General features: G+C 38.3%; 1 protein-coding gene across 3 annotated transcripts in view; it reads right to left on the bottom strand.

Moving 5' to 3' along the window:
- HLCS (holocarboxylase synthetase) overlaps positions 1-16,258 on the bottom strand; it is a 94,379-nt gene that overhangs the window by 63,426 nt on the left and 14,695 nt on the right. For all 3 annotated transcript variants that reach the window (XM_083608838.1, XM_083608836.1, XM_083608837.1), the window contains exon 6: positions 2,310-2,581. In XM_083608838.1, the coding sequence (XP_083464964.1) occupies positions 2,310-2,581 (272 nt within the window). The remainder of the gene's footprint in view (positions 1-2,309; positions 2,582-16,258) is intronic.

Below are 16,258 nucleotides of genomic sequence, written 5' to 3'. Positions count from 1 at the left end.
CATTTACGTCAGGAGAATTCCAAACCTTCACAGCGCAGAACGCCATCCGCCACATCCGTTCGGCGCCATTCCACCCTGCCACCAATGGCCAAGCAGAACGCATGGTGCGGACCACCAAGGACACCCTTCGCCGCATGACGCAAGGGGATTGGGAGTACCGCCTTGCCACATTCCTCCTAGCACAACACAGCACCCCCAGCTCAACGACTGGCCGGAGCCCCGCTGAACTACTAATGGGTCGGCGCCTTGCAATCAGATTGGACCGCCTTCACCCCGATAGAGCTCAGGATGAGGTAGTGGTGGGGGAAGGCAGGAACCCCCGGACCTTCGAGGCCCAGGACCCAGTGTACGCAAAGAATTTTGGGGCACGCCCAGCATGGGTACCCGCCACAGTTACCAGGGTCACTGGTCCCGTGTCGTACGAGGTGCTAACGGATGGGGGGCAATGCTGGCGCCGCCACTGCGACCAGATACGGCGACGATTCCCGGGAGAAAACCAGGAGGAGGAAAGGTCAGAGGAGTCCCAAGGGAACAGAGGGGCAGTGAGGCCCATAGAGCAGGTGGGGCCAGCAGGAGAGGCAGAATCAGTAAATACAGAGAGGACCCGCGAAGCCAAAAGGACACCGGAACCAGAACCACGACTGAGCGAGCCGGTTGCACCAGACCAGACAGGCCCATCACAGCCAGCATCCTTGGAACATGAGCCAGAACCTGAACCCCGGACCAGGGAACACCCCAGGCCGCAACGCACACGTAGGCCACCGGCGTACCTCGAGGACTATGAATGCGACCTCCCGGGCAGGACTGGAACTTAGAGGGGAGGGGTGTTATGTACTGAGTTGAATAGGATCCAAACTGCAGCAGTCTGATTGGTCCTAGAACAATAGGATTCAGAATGCAGCAGTCAGATTGGTCCTAGAACAATGCAGCAATATGATTGGTTGGCAGGAACCACCCAATCATGCTCCAGATAGAAGTGAATCCACAACCTGATTGGCTTACAGTAGAATTCCGGAATTAGCCAATCATGTGCAGCCCATTGTGTAAATAATGTATATAAAGCAGATACCTTGAGGGGACTTTCATTCATTCCTCCTCACCACTATGAGCTGAATAAAGAGCATGAAATCACTTTGCGACTCTGAGTATATTTCAGGTTAAAAACCTGAAACAGTTATGTTCATAAATTAAAGAACTACAGCTATCAATGAGATACACTTTGCTCATTAGCTTTTCCAAAACCACAACTGCAGTGATGCTGGTGGTGTGATTCAAAATTCTAAAATAATGATTTTAAAATAACAAAGATTTATACAGACCAAAATTGCCAACAAGAAACGTTCAGCATGTTAGCCTGCTTGCTAAAAAAGAATGTTTTGTTTCACAAGCTCAGTTTCAGAACAGTCACAATGGAAAAATGTGGAGCTGCTTACCTTGGAAACTGTGCAACATATATTTGCTGTTGCAATCTTATAACTCCAATTGTTCAAGTTCAAATTAGAAATTCATTCAATTCCTGCTAGAAAAAGGCTGATTCTGTGCTCTGAGTTTCTTGTGCAGAAACAAGTTCCATCTCCTCCAAACACTAGAAGGAGCAGTGGCGTAGCGTGGGTTGTCAGCACCCGGGGCAAGGCAAGTAATTTGCGCCCCCTAACCCGTGGATTTGCGCCCCCTAACCCATGGATTTGCCCTAACCCCAGATGTTGCGCCCGGTGCGGCCGGCCCCCCCTGCACCCCCCACGCTACGCCACTGAGAAGGAGATCCTAGGTCCATGCAATCATCTGGGGAAAGGGCCTTACACAGTGGAAGAGTACACAGTGGAAGGGCCGTACACATAAAAAAGTTTTTTGGAAGTTAGGAGACAGCTTAACTCTAACAGAGTATCCTAAAGACAAAAGGAGTGACCTGCTCATCCCTATCACCATTCCAACCCCACATGATCAAAAGACAACTGCCACCCTGCTGCATGAAAATCTGCATACTTGCATGGAACACCCCTGAGCTGCTGTGTCATGAAATAAAGCTTGTGTTGTTACAGCTATAAGACTGAGGATCTAATGCTCCCAATACAGGAAAACTGTACTATAGACTCTGTAGTAAAGCATATATATTGATTAATGAATGACAGTTTATATCTTTAATATTTGTCTAACCTCTTTCAGCAAATTGATCAAATGTTAAGGGTCTCTGTATTCCTATGCCAGAATTATTTTCAGTAAATTGGGAGTATGGGAAGTCCAACAGAACATTTTTATTTTTGCCAACTAATATATAGAAAAAAAGTTATCACCATCACAGCTAATCTTACCCATCAAGAAGATTCATGGTGGTTGATGTAACTTCAGCAAACAGAACTACTTTCCCAAGCTTCTTTGTATGTAGATTTTGCCTGTATCTCTCAAAACTGAAATGTTCGGATGAGAAAGCTTCCATCTCAGTAACTACCGGCATGAGCGAGGGTGTTACTTCTGTTCCTTTGATGCAAGATGATACAAACTTGAGGGACACCATGTTGGATCTGATTAATCCTTCTGCATTCACATTTCTTTCAAGCCACCCCAAAAATAAACCATGGACATCCTGTTGGGCATAAAACAAAATTAGACAAAAATCAGCTAGGAATCATTTATTTGAAGATAAGGTTTTCTAACAACAGTTTATGCTTATCAGCTCATTGAGGTTTAAAGTCAGTTTGAAACAGTTTGTGCCCCATTATTTGATGCACCATTGTATTATTTATTTACTTGAAAATTTATCACCTGCTTGTTCATAAAAAGGTTTTTACCTGAGCCAAAAGGATGTTGATGATGGTCTGAATGCATCTACCAGTATCTAGTGATGTTTTACTGATGTTTTATAGCTAGTCATAGATTGATTTCATTGTAGTTTATATGTTGTAATCTGGCATGTATAATCTCTTCTCTTTTTGATGGGCAATAGTCAAACCACCTTCTGATGGAGCGTTTTTGCTGCTGAAATGTTGGTTCTGACTTGTTAAGTCTCTTTTATGACTTTTACTGCAGTGCATTGTTCTTTTTCAGATTTTATCAAATCCTTTATGCTTTCACATTTTTTATGTTACTTGGAGACATATGTGTCAAGCAATTAATCAATTGAAAAAATGATGAATACAATTTCATGCCAAAATTCCCTTTACTTCATCAAAAAGAAATATTTTTGTTTCAAACTAGTTTTTTTAGCCAAATATATCCCTTATTAATCTTAATTTTAATATGTTAACACGTAGTTCTTTTTTAAGTTGTTGAAGGAAAGAGCATTATCTAAAGAATGTGAAGTAGTTGTTCAAGCCCATTGTATCTTCTTCTCTGTTACTTTATCCACAAGATCCATGAGCTTTTGTTTAGCGTCAGAAAGAGGCTTCTTTTAAAATATACTGGCATATGAAAATGTATGAAACAAGGGAAGACCATTGCCAATAGTAATCCATATCCAGTTTTATGAAGCATTATCTCAGAAATATAATATTATTTTTAGGGATATTGATAAGACATAAATATTGATAAAAATGAAACAAACCTATATGTGTGTCTGTAAACTACTTTTTCAAAGCTATGAACGAAAAGAAAATCCCTACACCTAAGTGCTTTGATTCCAGAACTCAGAACTTAACACTATTTACAAGCTATAGACCAAGGTGTGCACTGTTTTGTGGCAGCCTCTAGTGGCCACTTAAATGAAAGGTGTTGGTACTAATGTTCAAATATCTGACCTTATATTCCCTTGAGACCTTGTCAGAAATACCACATAAAGAGTACAATTGTGAGACCGAGGTTCCTGGTAATGATTACAGAAGCCAGCATCAACTTATGAGAAAGAACACAAAACATATATCAGTAGCCATGTGTGTTAAAATTAAACCATGCTTAATTAGCTAAGGATGCATGCATTTGCTTGGACTGTGTTTTACACAGACACCTGCTGGCATTTGAATGTGCCATCACAGCAAATCTCTATATTTGCAGCCCTGTATCGGGAAGTTTTTACTGTTGGATGTTTTATTATGTTTCAATATATGCTGTAAGCTGCCTAGAGTGGCTGGGGAAACCCAGCCACATGGGCAGGGTATAAATAATAAAATTATCATCATCATCATCATCATTAGGAAGGTGGCACTCTTCAAACACTTTAACGTTTTGCTATTAAAAATACACAAGTGTTTATATTAATAACAACCTACCCTAAAACTGGTAGAATATTAGTCAATGACAGCTCAATTTAAATAAGTTATTAAGCAAGCTCCTACCAAAAGAACAAATTTTAGTTTATAATCTTAAGTGTTATACAATGATTTTATGTTCACAAATTTAAAATATCTTTCCCATTTTAAAACGTGTATGGGCAACCTCCCCATTTACACGTGCTCAATATGCGTGTAACGGTGCACATGTGCAGCGTGTCGAACCCAGAAGTGACCAAAAAAGTCACAAAAAGGGGTTGGGAAGGAGTGGAATGGGGTGTTTGCAGGCTTTTCCCAACGGTGTTTCAAATATATGTGATTTCACTGACGCGTGTAGTGCTTTGGAATGTAACCCCCACATAAATAGAGGGTTGCCTGTATTACATCTGAAGCAAGCCATGGGCACTCACTTTGCACCATTAAGCCTACTGTTAGTAACATGGACAATTGTCTGCAATACCCCACTTGTTATACCGAAGGATGATGTGACGTAATAGCTCCCACTTTTTGCATATTACTAGATGGCTAGATAGCTCTTTCAGAGCCAAATTCAATATTCCTTTTTGACATGACAGGAGGTGCTATTTCATCTCGGTGGTTGCATATGTAAATATTTCTTGTCAATTGTATACCAACAATACCATAAGCATTCAACAATGCAAGGGAAAAGGTATCTGTTTCGTTAACATAGTAAATATTAGCTGACATCACATGGCATTTATCACATGAAATGGAAAAGTAAAAATTATCTCATTCTTGTGCCACCAAAGAAAACATGAACAAACTGAAATCTTATGGTTGTTACATTACACCATATGCTTTCTCCTGCTTCCCTGCCATGGAGCAAACCATAGTTACATAAACTTACATAAACTCACTTCAATGAACTCTGAGGCTTTTTGGTTTCTAGGAATAAAGTCCAATATATATTTTTAAACAAAATACAAATGCTATTTCAGCTGTTGCTTTATAGTAGGCATAGATTTTAAGTCTCATGCATGAGCGTCAACTTCAGTGTTTCAATTTGTGGAAGTTTCATGATCATTTTGGCAGTGAACCTAAAGAATTACTAAACCTAAAGAATTAAGATCTAGGACAAAAATAATGTAACTCTTGCACACATGCAACTGGAACCTTGTAGGGGGAAAATCCATTGTGAAACAATCTGGAGTAAAGGAATGGAAAGTTAGGAAAGCATTAAGTACTCACCCACCCTGTAACTGTTAATCAAGTGCCAAATCTGGCCATGTTAAAACTACAGAAAGCTCTCCAAAGTAGGGATACTATTCAGATTCTTACATGTTTGTAATGTACACATCAAAAACAGCTTTAAAAAAAGAAACAAATTATAAAGAAGTACATATTACAAAATTTAGGAAAAGGTCATGTAGAGGATGGCTATATGAAATCAATTAAATTTTTTACACAGTGCATAATAGCTGACATCTAGTATAGATAAAAGATCCTTGAAATAGTAACTTGTAAGTTTACAAGAACACTGTCAAAAATCTATAAAGCTTAATATACATATAGCTTGAACTTAAATTCTGTAAGACCATATATTTATTTAAAATTTGCTGCCAACTGAAACTTATACACAGAGTAGCAGCAGTGTATTGAAGACTATGAATAACCTGTTTCTAACGTGACTGAATTTATAAATATCACACCTTCATATAGCTAAAATGTTATTTTTCTAGCTTATTTTCACTTGTAAAAAGTTTGGTTCAAGAATCACCCTTATTTGAAATTTAGAAAAGGGTAAAAATTTATCAATAATGTCTTTGATTTTTTTTTTTTAAGTACTACACTCTGGGTCTTAATTGAACACCATGAAGAAACCGAACTGGCACACATACTTTACTTGCTATATTACACCCAGACATATAAAAGTGAAACTGTCAAATGTCCTTTGGAGACCTTCCATGTCATTATACCAACACAAACTACAATCTAAAACAGTAGCAACAGGAGCCTCGTGTGACCCAAAATAAAGGAAATGGTAACACTAGCGCCAACACAGTCAATACTTGAAAGTGGTCTGCTGATAAAAAGAAGTGACATCTGCTATGATCCCAGGAACCACACAAAAAATTAATTTCAAAAAGTAGTTTGAATTCCTATACTAGGATGACACCTTCCCCCCCCCCTCGCTAAGTAGTGCAACTCTGAAAGTGGGAGGGTTGCCTCTCACCTATTTTGTTTTAGCATATAATGATAAGAAATAGTAATTTAAAGTTTGCAGAAATACAAGTTTAACATCATATACAAAGCCGATAAAGATATTTTATTTTTTTCTCAGATGAAGACAGCAAGCCTAGATAAATGTGGGGGCCTAATCTGGGTAACATTTCATAAAATTATGTTTTAAATAAAGTTGGCAGACATGCTTGCATTAATGCAAATAAGGACAAACCTCAGTACTCGTTCATTTGGAAATTCAGATTGTGCAGGTAATACAGCTACAGTGCAATAAATTTAACTTTTAAGGATTTGCCAGACAGAACCTATCAAACTGTGACTATGACATATAGCAAACTCTTCACAATCAATGCGCTTTTGGCCTCACAATGCCCTGTTTAAAATTATTGTTGTAGGCTGTCATAAATTAATGCAGAACAAAAGTGAGCATAAGGGCCAACTGAACACCCTTCTAAGAATATAAAAAGAGCTATGCTGAATTAGTCCAAAACTCATTTCATCCAGCATTCTATTCTCACAATTACCAATCGGATGCCTGTTGGAAACCCGTAAGCAGGACATGAGCACAAAACCAATCACTCCAATGTGCTCCCCAGCAACTGGTGTTCACAGGAATTAGACAGTACCCATTCATCATGTTGAGTACCATTGATAGTTTTATCTTCTGTTCCCTTTAAAGCCATCTAAGCTGGTAACCATCACTATTAGTATCATTAATTTATTAACTGCCTTCTAAACTATCATCTCAAAGTGATGTACAATAAAAACAGGAGAAACAGTAAAAAACACAAAAAAGCACACACATTTAAAAGAACACTAAAAATATTACAATGAAACTAGCACAATAACTAGGAATGTCAGAGGAATTCACTGAAAATGCACCATAAAATAGATTTCCTTTCACCTACTCACTTGAGCCCCATCACAACCGACTCCTACTATGAAAGCTTTCCACCTTAATTCTCTACAAATGCTTTAACATGCAAAAACAGATATGCAAATCAAATAGCCATTCAAAATGCTTTGCAATATATGTTATTTAGATATTTATTTATGTATATTTGCTGTTGTCCAACAGGTGCCTCACAATTTGTGTGAGTGTCTGGACGCGGTTGAATGATGGATGGCGGCTAACAGATTGAGGTTGAATCCTGACAAGACAGAAGTACTGTTTTGGGGGGACAGGAGGCGGGCGGGTGTGGGAGACTCCATGGTCCTGAATGGGGTAACTGTGCCCCTGAAGGACCAGGTGCGCAGCCTGGGAGTCATTTTGGGCTCACAGCTGTCCATGGAGGTGCAGGTCAATTCTGTGCCCAGGGCAGCTGTTTACCAGCTTCATCTGGTATGCAGGCTGAGACCCTACCTGCCTGTGGACTGCCTTGCCAGAGTGGTGCATGCTCTAGTTATCTCCCGGCTTGGACTACTGCAATGCGCTCTATGTGGGGCTACCTTTGAAGGTGACCCAGAAACTACAACTAATCCAGAATGCGACAGCTAGACTGGTGACTAGGAGCGGCTGCCGAGACCACATAACACGGGACTTGAAAGACCTACATTGGCTCCCAGTACGTTTCCAAGCACAATTCAAAGTGTTAGGCCCTAAACGGCCTCAGTGCAGTATATCTGAAGGAGCGTCTCCACCCCCATCGTTCTACCCTGACACTGAGGTCCAGCACTGAGGGCCTTCTGGCGGTTCCCTCACTGCGAGAAGCCAAGTTACAGGGAACCAGGCAGAGGGCCTTCTTGGTGGTGGCACACGCCCTGTGGAACGCCCTCCCACCAGATGTCAAAGAGAACAACAACTACCAGACTTTTAGAAGACATCTGAAGGCAGCCCTGTTTAGGGAAGCTTTTAATGTTTGATGGATTACTGTATTTTAATATTTTGTTGGAAGCCGCCCAGAGTGGCTGGGGAAGCCCAGCCAGATGGGCGGGGTATAAATAATAATAATAATAATAATAATAATTATTATTATTATTATTATTATTATTATTATTATTATTATTATTATTTGACTTTGTATAAGTTGCTGCTTGTTGCTGGGAAACAGCCTATATGCACTAAGGCTGCAATCCTAACCATGCCCACTCAGAAATAATTCCCACTGAATTCAATGGAACTTACTCTCAGGTAAGTGGAGTTAAGATTGCAGTCTTAATCCATGTTCTCCTGTGGATTTTAAAATGCAACAGAGTACATTTTTCCAAGGGTGGCCAACTTTTTTGGATTGTGAGCAAGTTTTGAGAGATTGCTGAGAGTGTCAGTCACAAAATGGCTGCTATAGAGAAGCATGGCAATACACAAAATTAGACAGACAACCATAACCCCACCAACAACCATATGCTTATCATGAGAAGTCAGCTACAGTTTGCTACTCCTGAATATCGTGCGCTCTTTGGCGCACTCTCTTTCTCTCACATACACACACAAAAAAACCAACAGGTGCTGTTGCCATCTAATGACAACACAGAGTATCCTGCATTACCAGGAAAAACATACAAGGTATTCTGAAGGAAAGTCTTGATTCTGCACATGACTGTGACATGTTTGGGAAAGTCTTGCTTCTAAGTTTCGTCTCTGTACATGCTGCATAAATCGTTCTGCACAAATCATTCTAATACTAAGACACTCACCACCCCAGAATGTTCAGTCCACATTGAGTTCATGAAACACCGTAACGTGCCTGTTCTTAATGCATAGTTGACCACATCTACGGATGAATGCTATATCAATCACTAGTAAAAGTTTAATAAGGAGGTTTTCATGCCTGTCCAATTCTGTGTTCCCTTTCCCACCCTTTAATCCATTGGTGATTAATGTAACCTTTGCTTTGTACTTGTGTTAACCAATCAGCAATAAGCACATATGTGGCAATGCTGTAATACTCAATAAAAGAGGCTCCTTGAGACTTGCTCAGGAGATGCCTCCCAGATGACACTCGCTACCTGTCTGTCGTTATTTCAACCCAACAGTATTCACTCACATTTCATAGAAATCTCTTAGATGGTACCTGCACATTTCCCCCCATAACTTGGGCTAGAGACTTGATTTTTAAAATTAAAGCTCATAGTCTGGGTCTGCTTGATTGGTGTACCACTGGAAGCCTTCATGGGCATCATGGTACCTGTGGACATTGGGCTGATGACCATTATTCATTATTATTCATTATTCATTATTCATTATTATTCTTTTCACATGGAAAGAAGTGGTCTCTTTTATTAGCTGTATACTTTAACTGTGCCCTCAGTTAAAGTCCAAACTTCTTTGTCAATGTGGGAAGAACCATCTGGATTTGACCGCTCATTTTTTACCATCCACCCTCTTAATCATTATTTTCAAATCTTAAAATATTTTTGCCCTACTCCCAGTCAAATCTCAACTGAAAAAAATCATTATTGTTCTTCACATAGCAGGAATACATTGGCACACACAAAAAATTACTATAAACAGTTTAAAACATAAATTAGCTTCAACACTGTTTTAGCACATGCAAATGCATGACCATTTGCTGTATTGAATATACAATTAAGAAATATGTGTTCTAATAAAAAACACCTCTATGTTGTTAAGTGGGTGACATGAGCTTCAATCCTCTCAAGCTTACTGAGATAGGCTGCAAACATAATCTCACTTACCTAGGAGTAAGGCCCATTAAATTTAATTGGACATACTGAGTAGACATGGTCAAAATTGCAGCTACATATAGTTTTGTGATGGGTGATTAGCAACTTCATTAACTTTCATCTTTAACACGCCACAAGACTGCTTATTTTGCTACAAAAGACTACCTCTCTGGAAACTCATTAGCTTTGAAGGGAAACACATGTGGAAGGTTTTGATTTGCAAATACGTTGATGGATGAGGCATGTCTATTGTACTCCATGGTATATGTATTCCAATGTATTTGAAAATAATTTATTTCCACATGACACACCGGAAGAAAGACTTGGGTAAAATAAACTCATTGCAGAATGAAAAAATACTAGAATAATGTGCATCTATGTGAGAAAAAATGGTGGGAAGTTTGTACATCCCTAGCAATCACCATAATCTGTTGCAGCAAATTACACTGTACAGTATGAGAGAGGAAGTATGCCATTCTCCATACATGCATGGTTTTATGCACCTCTATCATGTCCCCACTTGTTCACATTTTTTCCAAACCAAGAAGACCCAAACTCCAGGCATCAAGGAATCTCTCCAACTACACCCTCATGTACTAATTGGAACAATTTCATAATTTAGAAGAAAATCTCTACCAACTTCCCAGCTACCACTGCATCCAAGTTCTACTCCAGAATCATTGCAAATATAAGTATTTTTTCAGTAGCTTATTTTTTGAAGACACACAACTATGCTGTTGTACACTCTGCTACCGAGTATTTCAATGCATAAATATAGAGATGTTGATATAATATAATGCAAGCACAGTGAATATAATTTTGCAATGCCTGCCCTTTGTAAGGTGCACTCTGCTTTACTTTTTCTCTCACTCAGTGCTGTGAGAACAGTCTGGAAGCAATCTTCTTAGCAGCTGCTCTCATCAACAAACTGTTTATTGTAAGAAAGTGGTTAGGTCAAAGGCTAAACATCATCCTAAGCTGAAAACATACAATATAAAAAATTAATACCGTTCATGCATAAGAAAACACTCTCTCACATAAAGAGAGTACCATGTTCATGTCAGAAATGCCCAAAAGTCTACTGGAAAAAAACCTCCTGTATGTGAATGAGCAGTAGTTTAATATGAAAGCAATTGCTGATTTCCTTTCAGTATTTCAGAAATAAATTATTTTTATCAAGTAGTCACAATAAACAGAATGTAACCAGTGTTTTTAGACCTTTTAGAAGATTAAAACATTTTGCTAGTCTGTTAGTGATGTCTCTTTCAGTCATAAAAATTGCAGACTTGCCACCATATAGGATTAAGTTTGCCACAGCTATTCCAGCAAAATATAATAGCATTTCACAGTACTGAAAAAGCTATCAGTCATTGACAAAAGCCATGTATACTGAATTCTTTACTGCAGCAATTTTAATGACATCATAGTCTATAGGTTGTCTTGGAACATTTCACCATAGCAATATATTTTTAAATTTGCACTTTAAAAACGTTTCCATTATAGGATTTGGGTTGCAAAGCATCTTATGGTATTTTCTTAAAACAAACTTCATTAATGCGCCAAGCAGAAGATGCAACAGAACTGTTTTAATGTTTGGTATCAGCCACAACTTTTAAAGAACAGCAGGAATTTTTATATAGCATTTATTTTTCACTTAAGTCATAAATTAAATTACCTTATGTTTTCAGCTAAAGCATAAATTCCATTATTTCATTATATCAGGAATTAGCAGTGTAATTCCTCAGAATAATGAACACTGAAAGGTAGATTGGTCTAAATAGCACTAATAATAAAGCAATATTCTTTATAAGAAATTCTAAGATGAAGTGGATTACTCAAAAAATACATATCTATGGGTGTAAGCAGAATGACAGGTGTTCAAGCAATCTGCACTTAATTATGTGACAGTTTTGTGCATACCACATAATGCAATCTGTCACCTATTGTTCTTGTTTAGTCTTTCAGGGCTTTTTGTATGAGAGTATAGAATCATAAATCTTAAGAGTTGGAAGGGACCCCAAGGGTCATCTAGTCCAACCTCCTGCAATGCAGGAATGTCAGCTAAAGCATTCATGACAGATGGTCATACAACTTCTGCTAAAAAACTTCCAAGGAAGGAGAGAGCTGCTGCAGTAGCTGTTCTCCCTGCCCCACCTCAACCTTATGAGAACCTTGATAAGCAATCTGCTGCAGAACATCCTGAAGGCTATATGGCTGCTTGTAGTGGAGGTGGCAGGGGAAGAACAATTATTTGAATTCAATGCTAAGTACAGAGGCCAAGGACTGACTGTTTATTTAGTTTGCTTAGCAGTTTGGAAAGGGATAAAGACTGAGGTTTTCTTTTTGCCCAGTCTGAGAATCCGGCCTGCTGGAGATTTCCGCATCTCTTTTGTACAAATAAGTTTCCAGTTCAAGGTTAGTGTGAATTGAAACTGTTTTGAATTCAGCTATTTTAGTAGCTTTAAAAAAACTATTCATGATTATTCTACTTTTAATGTTTGATTTATATGCAGGGAGTCAAACAAAGAGTTCATCTTGGTTCCTTTAGTTCCTAGGATGTTAATCATTTTAAGACTTATAGTTCAATATACTGATTTACTTTTGATCAACCGTGGTTCTGACAAAATGGCAGCAAACACGTGAGAGCAGATTCTTTCAATACAGTAGTTGGAATTTTAAAAAATACATATCAAAATTTAATATGTGTTTAAATTTGTGGTTTTTTTTTAAATTCTACACCTTATTCATTTGTTGATGGTCTTATTTTTGTTTACTTTTTATAGTGGAATTTTTCTGATTATATTAACCTTTTGCTATTTATGGTTTATTTGCAAGATGCATCTGCTAAGTTTTCATCAAGAATTGTAAAAGACTATGGCTAAGCAATAAAACTTGCTGCTATGCTTTTTCAACAACATAAACAAGCATAAAAACAGTATTTCAATATCCAATATATTTTCCACAAATGTATGTAACATTTAAAGTAGCTCTGAAGTACATGCTTAAGGTTTGAATTATGTGCTAACGATCCACTTTATCCATTAACTTTCCTCTTTCCTCTTGCTGCTTTTAAAAGTTAATCTTTCTTCTGCTGGTAACCCTGAACAGATATGCTAACCACAATCAAAAAGCAACCTCAGGTCACAAATGAGGCAGTTTTTAGGAAGTTATGTTTTCTTATAAAGCAGGGCTCACAGGTCAACCTTGGCTCACCAGGCAGTCCAAGTTGGCCTGTAAGGCCGTTTCCTCCAAATCATACTCACCTACCCATTAGCTGACATCACTCATGATGTTAGCTGATGGGTCAAGGGCAGGGTTTAACTCCTGCATTGGTTGAATGCATGCCCAGAAGTGAATAGCAGCACAAAGCCATCCAAAGCAGCATTCAACCTGCACTATCAGCTGATGAGCAGGGGTTAAATCCTGCCCACAGCAAGGGATTGAAATCTACACCAGACCTATATCAACTGTGGCATCAAGGCTGGAGCAGAAATGAGTGCTATTGCTCTTAAAGCACATGGCAAATGTGTCACAATAGACTTCTGTGAGTAGGGATGGACTGATGTTCCTGGGCCTAAAGTTTTCACCACCCTAAGAAGTGTTCCATAGCAACTTGAGGATGCAATGGTGGCAACACAGTAGGCTTTTTTGCTGCCACCACTGCAACATGCTAGGCACAATTACATGCTCTATAAACTATTTCAATCATAGTTGAATTTTGAATCCCTCTGGAATGAAAAACCTTGTAATCAGAACTATGACATGGACCTGTATACAAGCTACTAAAACATTATGTCCCTACACTGATATCTGGGGATGTTGATGGGCAAGCAAGACAGATGCACCTGCTGGATAGGGAAAAACAGAAAGGTTTGATTTTGCTTCTCTGCTGTGCTTTTGGAAACTTGCTTATTCTTCTACTGTTTTCGTTTTAAATGAAAACTTGAGGCTTGCCTACTTGTGATTTATTACTTTATTTTAATTAGGATTACTAATTGTTCTGGTCTCCTCCTGTTTATTTAGCATCTGCCCAGCATTTGCTTACACAAAGCTTACATGGTGAGTAGACTGCATCTGGTCTTTAGTGAGTATTTGTTCTGATTTGTTTATTGGGCAGTTATAAAACAGTGAGCATTCATCCTGATTTACTTGCAGTGTGTTCACACATCCTCCCATTAACCATTTGTTCAACCCACACTTTTAAGTGTCTTTCCTATTTTTAATTGTACATACCTAAATTTCCAGTATGCACTTGAATCCCTCCCACAAAATGTTAGTAATAAAAAGCAATATATAAATCTTAGAAATAAGTAAGTTGGATGCCCCTGCCTTTCTGGATCCGCACTGCATTGTACCTTCAGTGACTAAAAAGGTAAAGTGCTAACCAGCCTATGACACAAAGCAATCTGAAGCATTAAGCAGAATCTTTCCCTGCTTGGATTAGGTTAATGTACTAATTGATGTATTTTATACATATCTTAGTATTTTTCATACCCATTCTGGGATAAGACACTGAAAAGTAAAGAAAGTAATCACAAGAATGCTCATAATGGTAAGACCTGGCAATTAAAATAGATATACCTACTTGTACCTCTGGTTTTCTAATTGTTCACAATTAGAAAACTGATTCAAATAATTCAATGTTTGCCTTAATCTTAGAACTGCTGTTTAGGTGTTACTCATTTTAATTCCTGATGCCTTCCTAGCAGCAACATGTTATGTTAGTTTATCTGCACATCCACAATTTCCTTAGCTTGTGAAGAAACATATACAAAACATTTTAATGCTCACCTTCAAAAGATTGATGGCATTTATTTCAGACTTCAGTGGTGTCTTAGAACTGGTAGCCATTGTTTTCTTAAATGTTGAGTCAAACAATTCATCATACATTCAGCAATATAGGTAAACCATCAAAAGTAAAAGTTTCTGCCTATCACTTGAAGTTCAACTTTAATTTTTGCTAATATTGTTAACCATAGTAAGATTTTGCCATCTGCTTTCTTTGCTAAAGCAAAATACAAACATTCTCGTACTTAGCTAGAAGGATCCAGAGGTTTTATTTGACTATCAGATTATATGACAATGAACTAACAATCTTAATGTGACAGTATTTCATAACACTGAGGAAGATGCCACCTTCCACACACATCCAGGTCTCTTATGTGCAATAGCTAGAAACCGCACTAAAGGGGTAAAAAAAACATTTGCAGGTTTGGAAATGCTCCATTTTTTGCCAGATCTTTGCAGCTGATGTCATAGTTAAGTAAACTACTGCCAAATTGAAAAGTTTCTCCAGAGTATACTTTATAAGACACAGAGTCTATATATTTAAAACCACCCACCTGCTTCACACCAATCCCCTATAACTCTGAGACTCAAAAGGATATTTTCTGTGACATTTTCTAAGGTTGAAACTGAATCCAAAACAGTCACTTTCTTTAATTACTCTAAGTGCAGATGGTTCAGGTATCGTGTATTAAAAAAGCAATCTGTTGCCAGACTTCAGATGTTGTTTTGAATCTCTACATTATGGCAATATAAGAATACTGTAAGTCAGTAAGTGCAGGGTGGGGGATAGAATGATGTGGCTTAAAGTGAGATTCAGAGCACACTTACCTTTAAGTCAAACTGTACTCAGGAGGGCTTATTTTGAGGTAAATTTGTTCAAGACAAAGTTATAGCCCTTCCCACACAACCTTTGCAGTCAATAAACCTTAGAACTTTGCATTAGTGGATTCCCACAACTTTTCATGGAGACAGAGAACATGCAGAATGTTTCCAGCGCCAACTATGGAACGCACTGTGAACATATGGTCCACAATGCTGGGGACAAATCTGAATTAAGGGCTTTGCAACTTGTGAACATATTCAAGTCTCAGAATGTGGTCAAATTGTCACCCTTACATTTCACATTTCCAGTCTTTAGTTTGTAACATGAATGAAAAAGTAGGTCAAAACACAATTCAATAACAGCGCTCTCTCACCAAAACAAAAAGCCTTCTAAAAATTAGACACAAAGAATGCATTGATGCTGATTTTGTTACAGGAATACATACATAATGAAGACAATGAATGGGTTTTACTACACAAAAGAGTTATCATAATCAGTCCTTTCCTTTTTTTTCCATAAAAGGAAGCTAACACCATAACCTCAAGTTAAAAATTTAAACATAGTGAAGCACAATTCAGGAGGCAGAACAACAGTGCATAGAGGATTGCCACGAAAATGTAAC

The sequence above is a fragment of the Podarcis filfolensis genome (assembly GCF_964270895.1).
Source record: "Podarcis filfolensis genome assembly, chromosome: 4".
NCBI lineage: Eukaryota > Metazoa > Chordata > Lepidosauria > Squamata > Lacertidae > Podarcis > Podarcis filfolensis.
The sequence above is the reverse complement of the archived record's forward strand: the minus strand, read 5'-3'. Positions and strand labels throughout refer to the sequence as shown.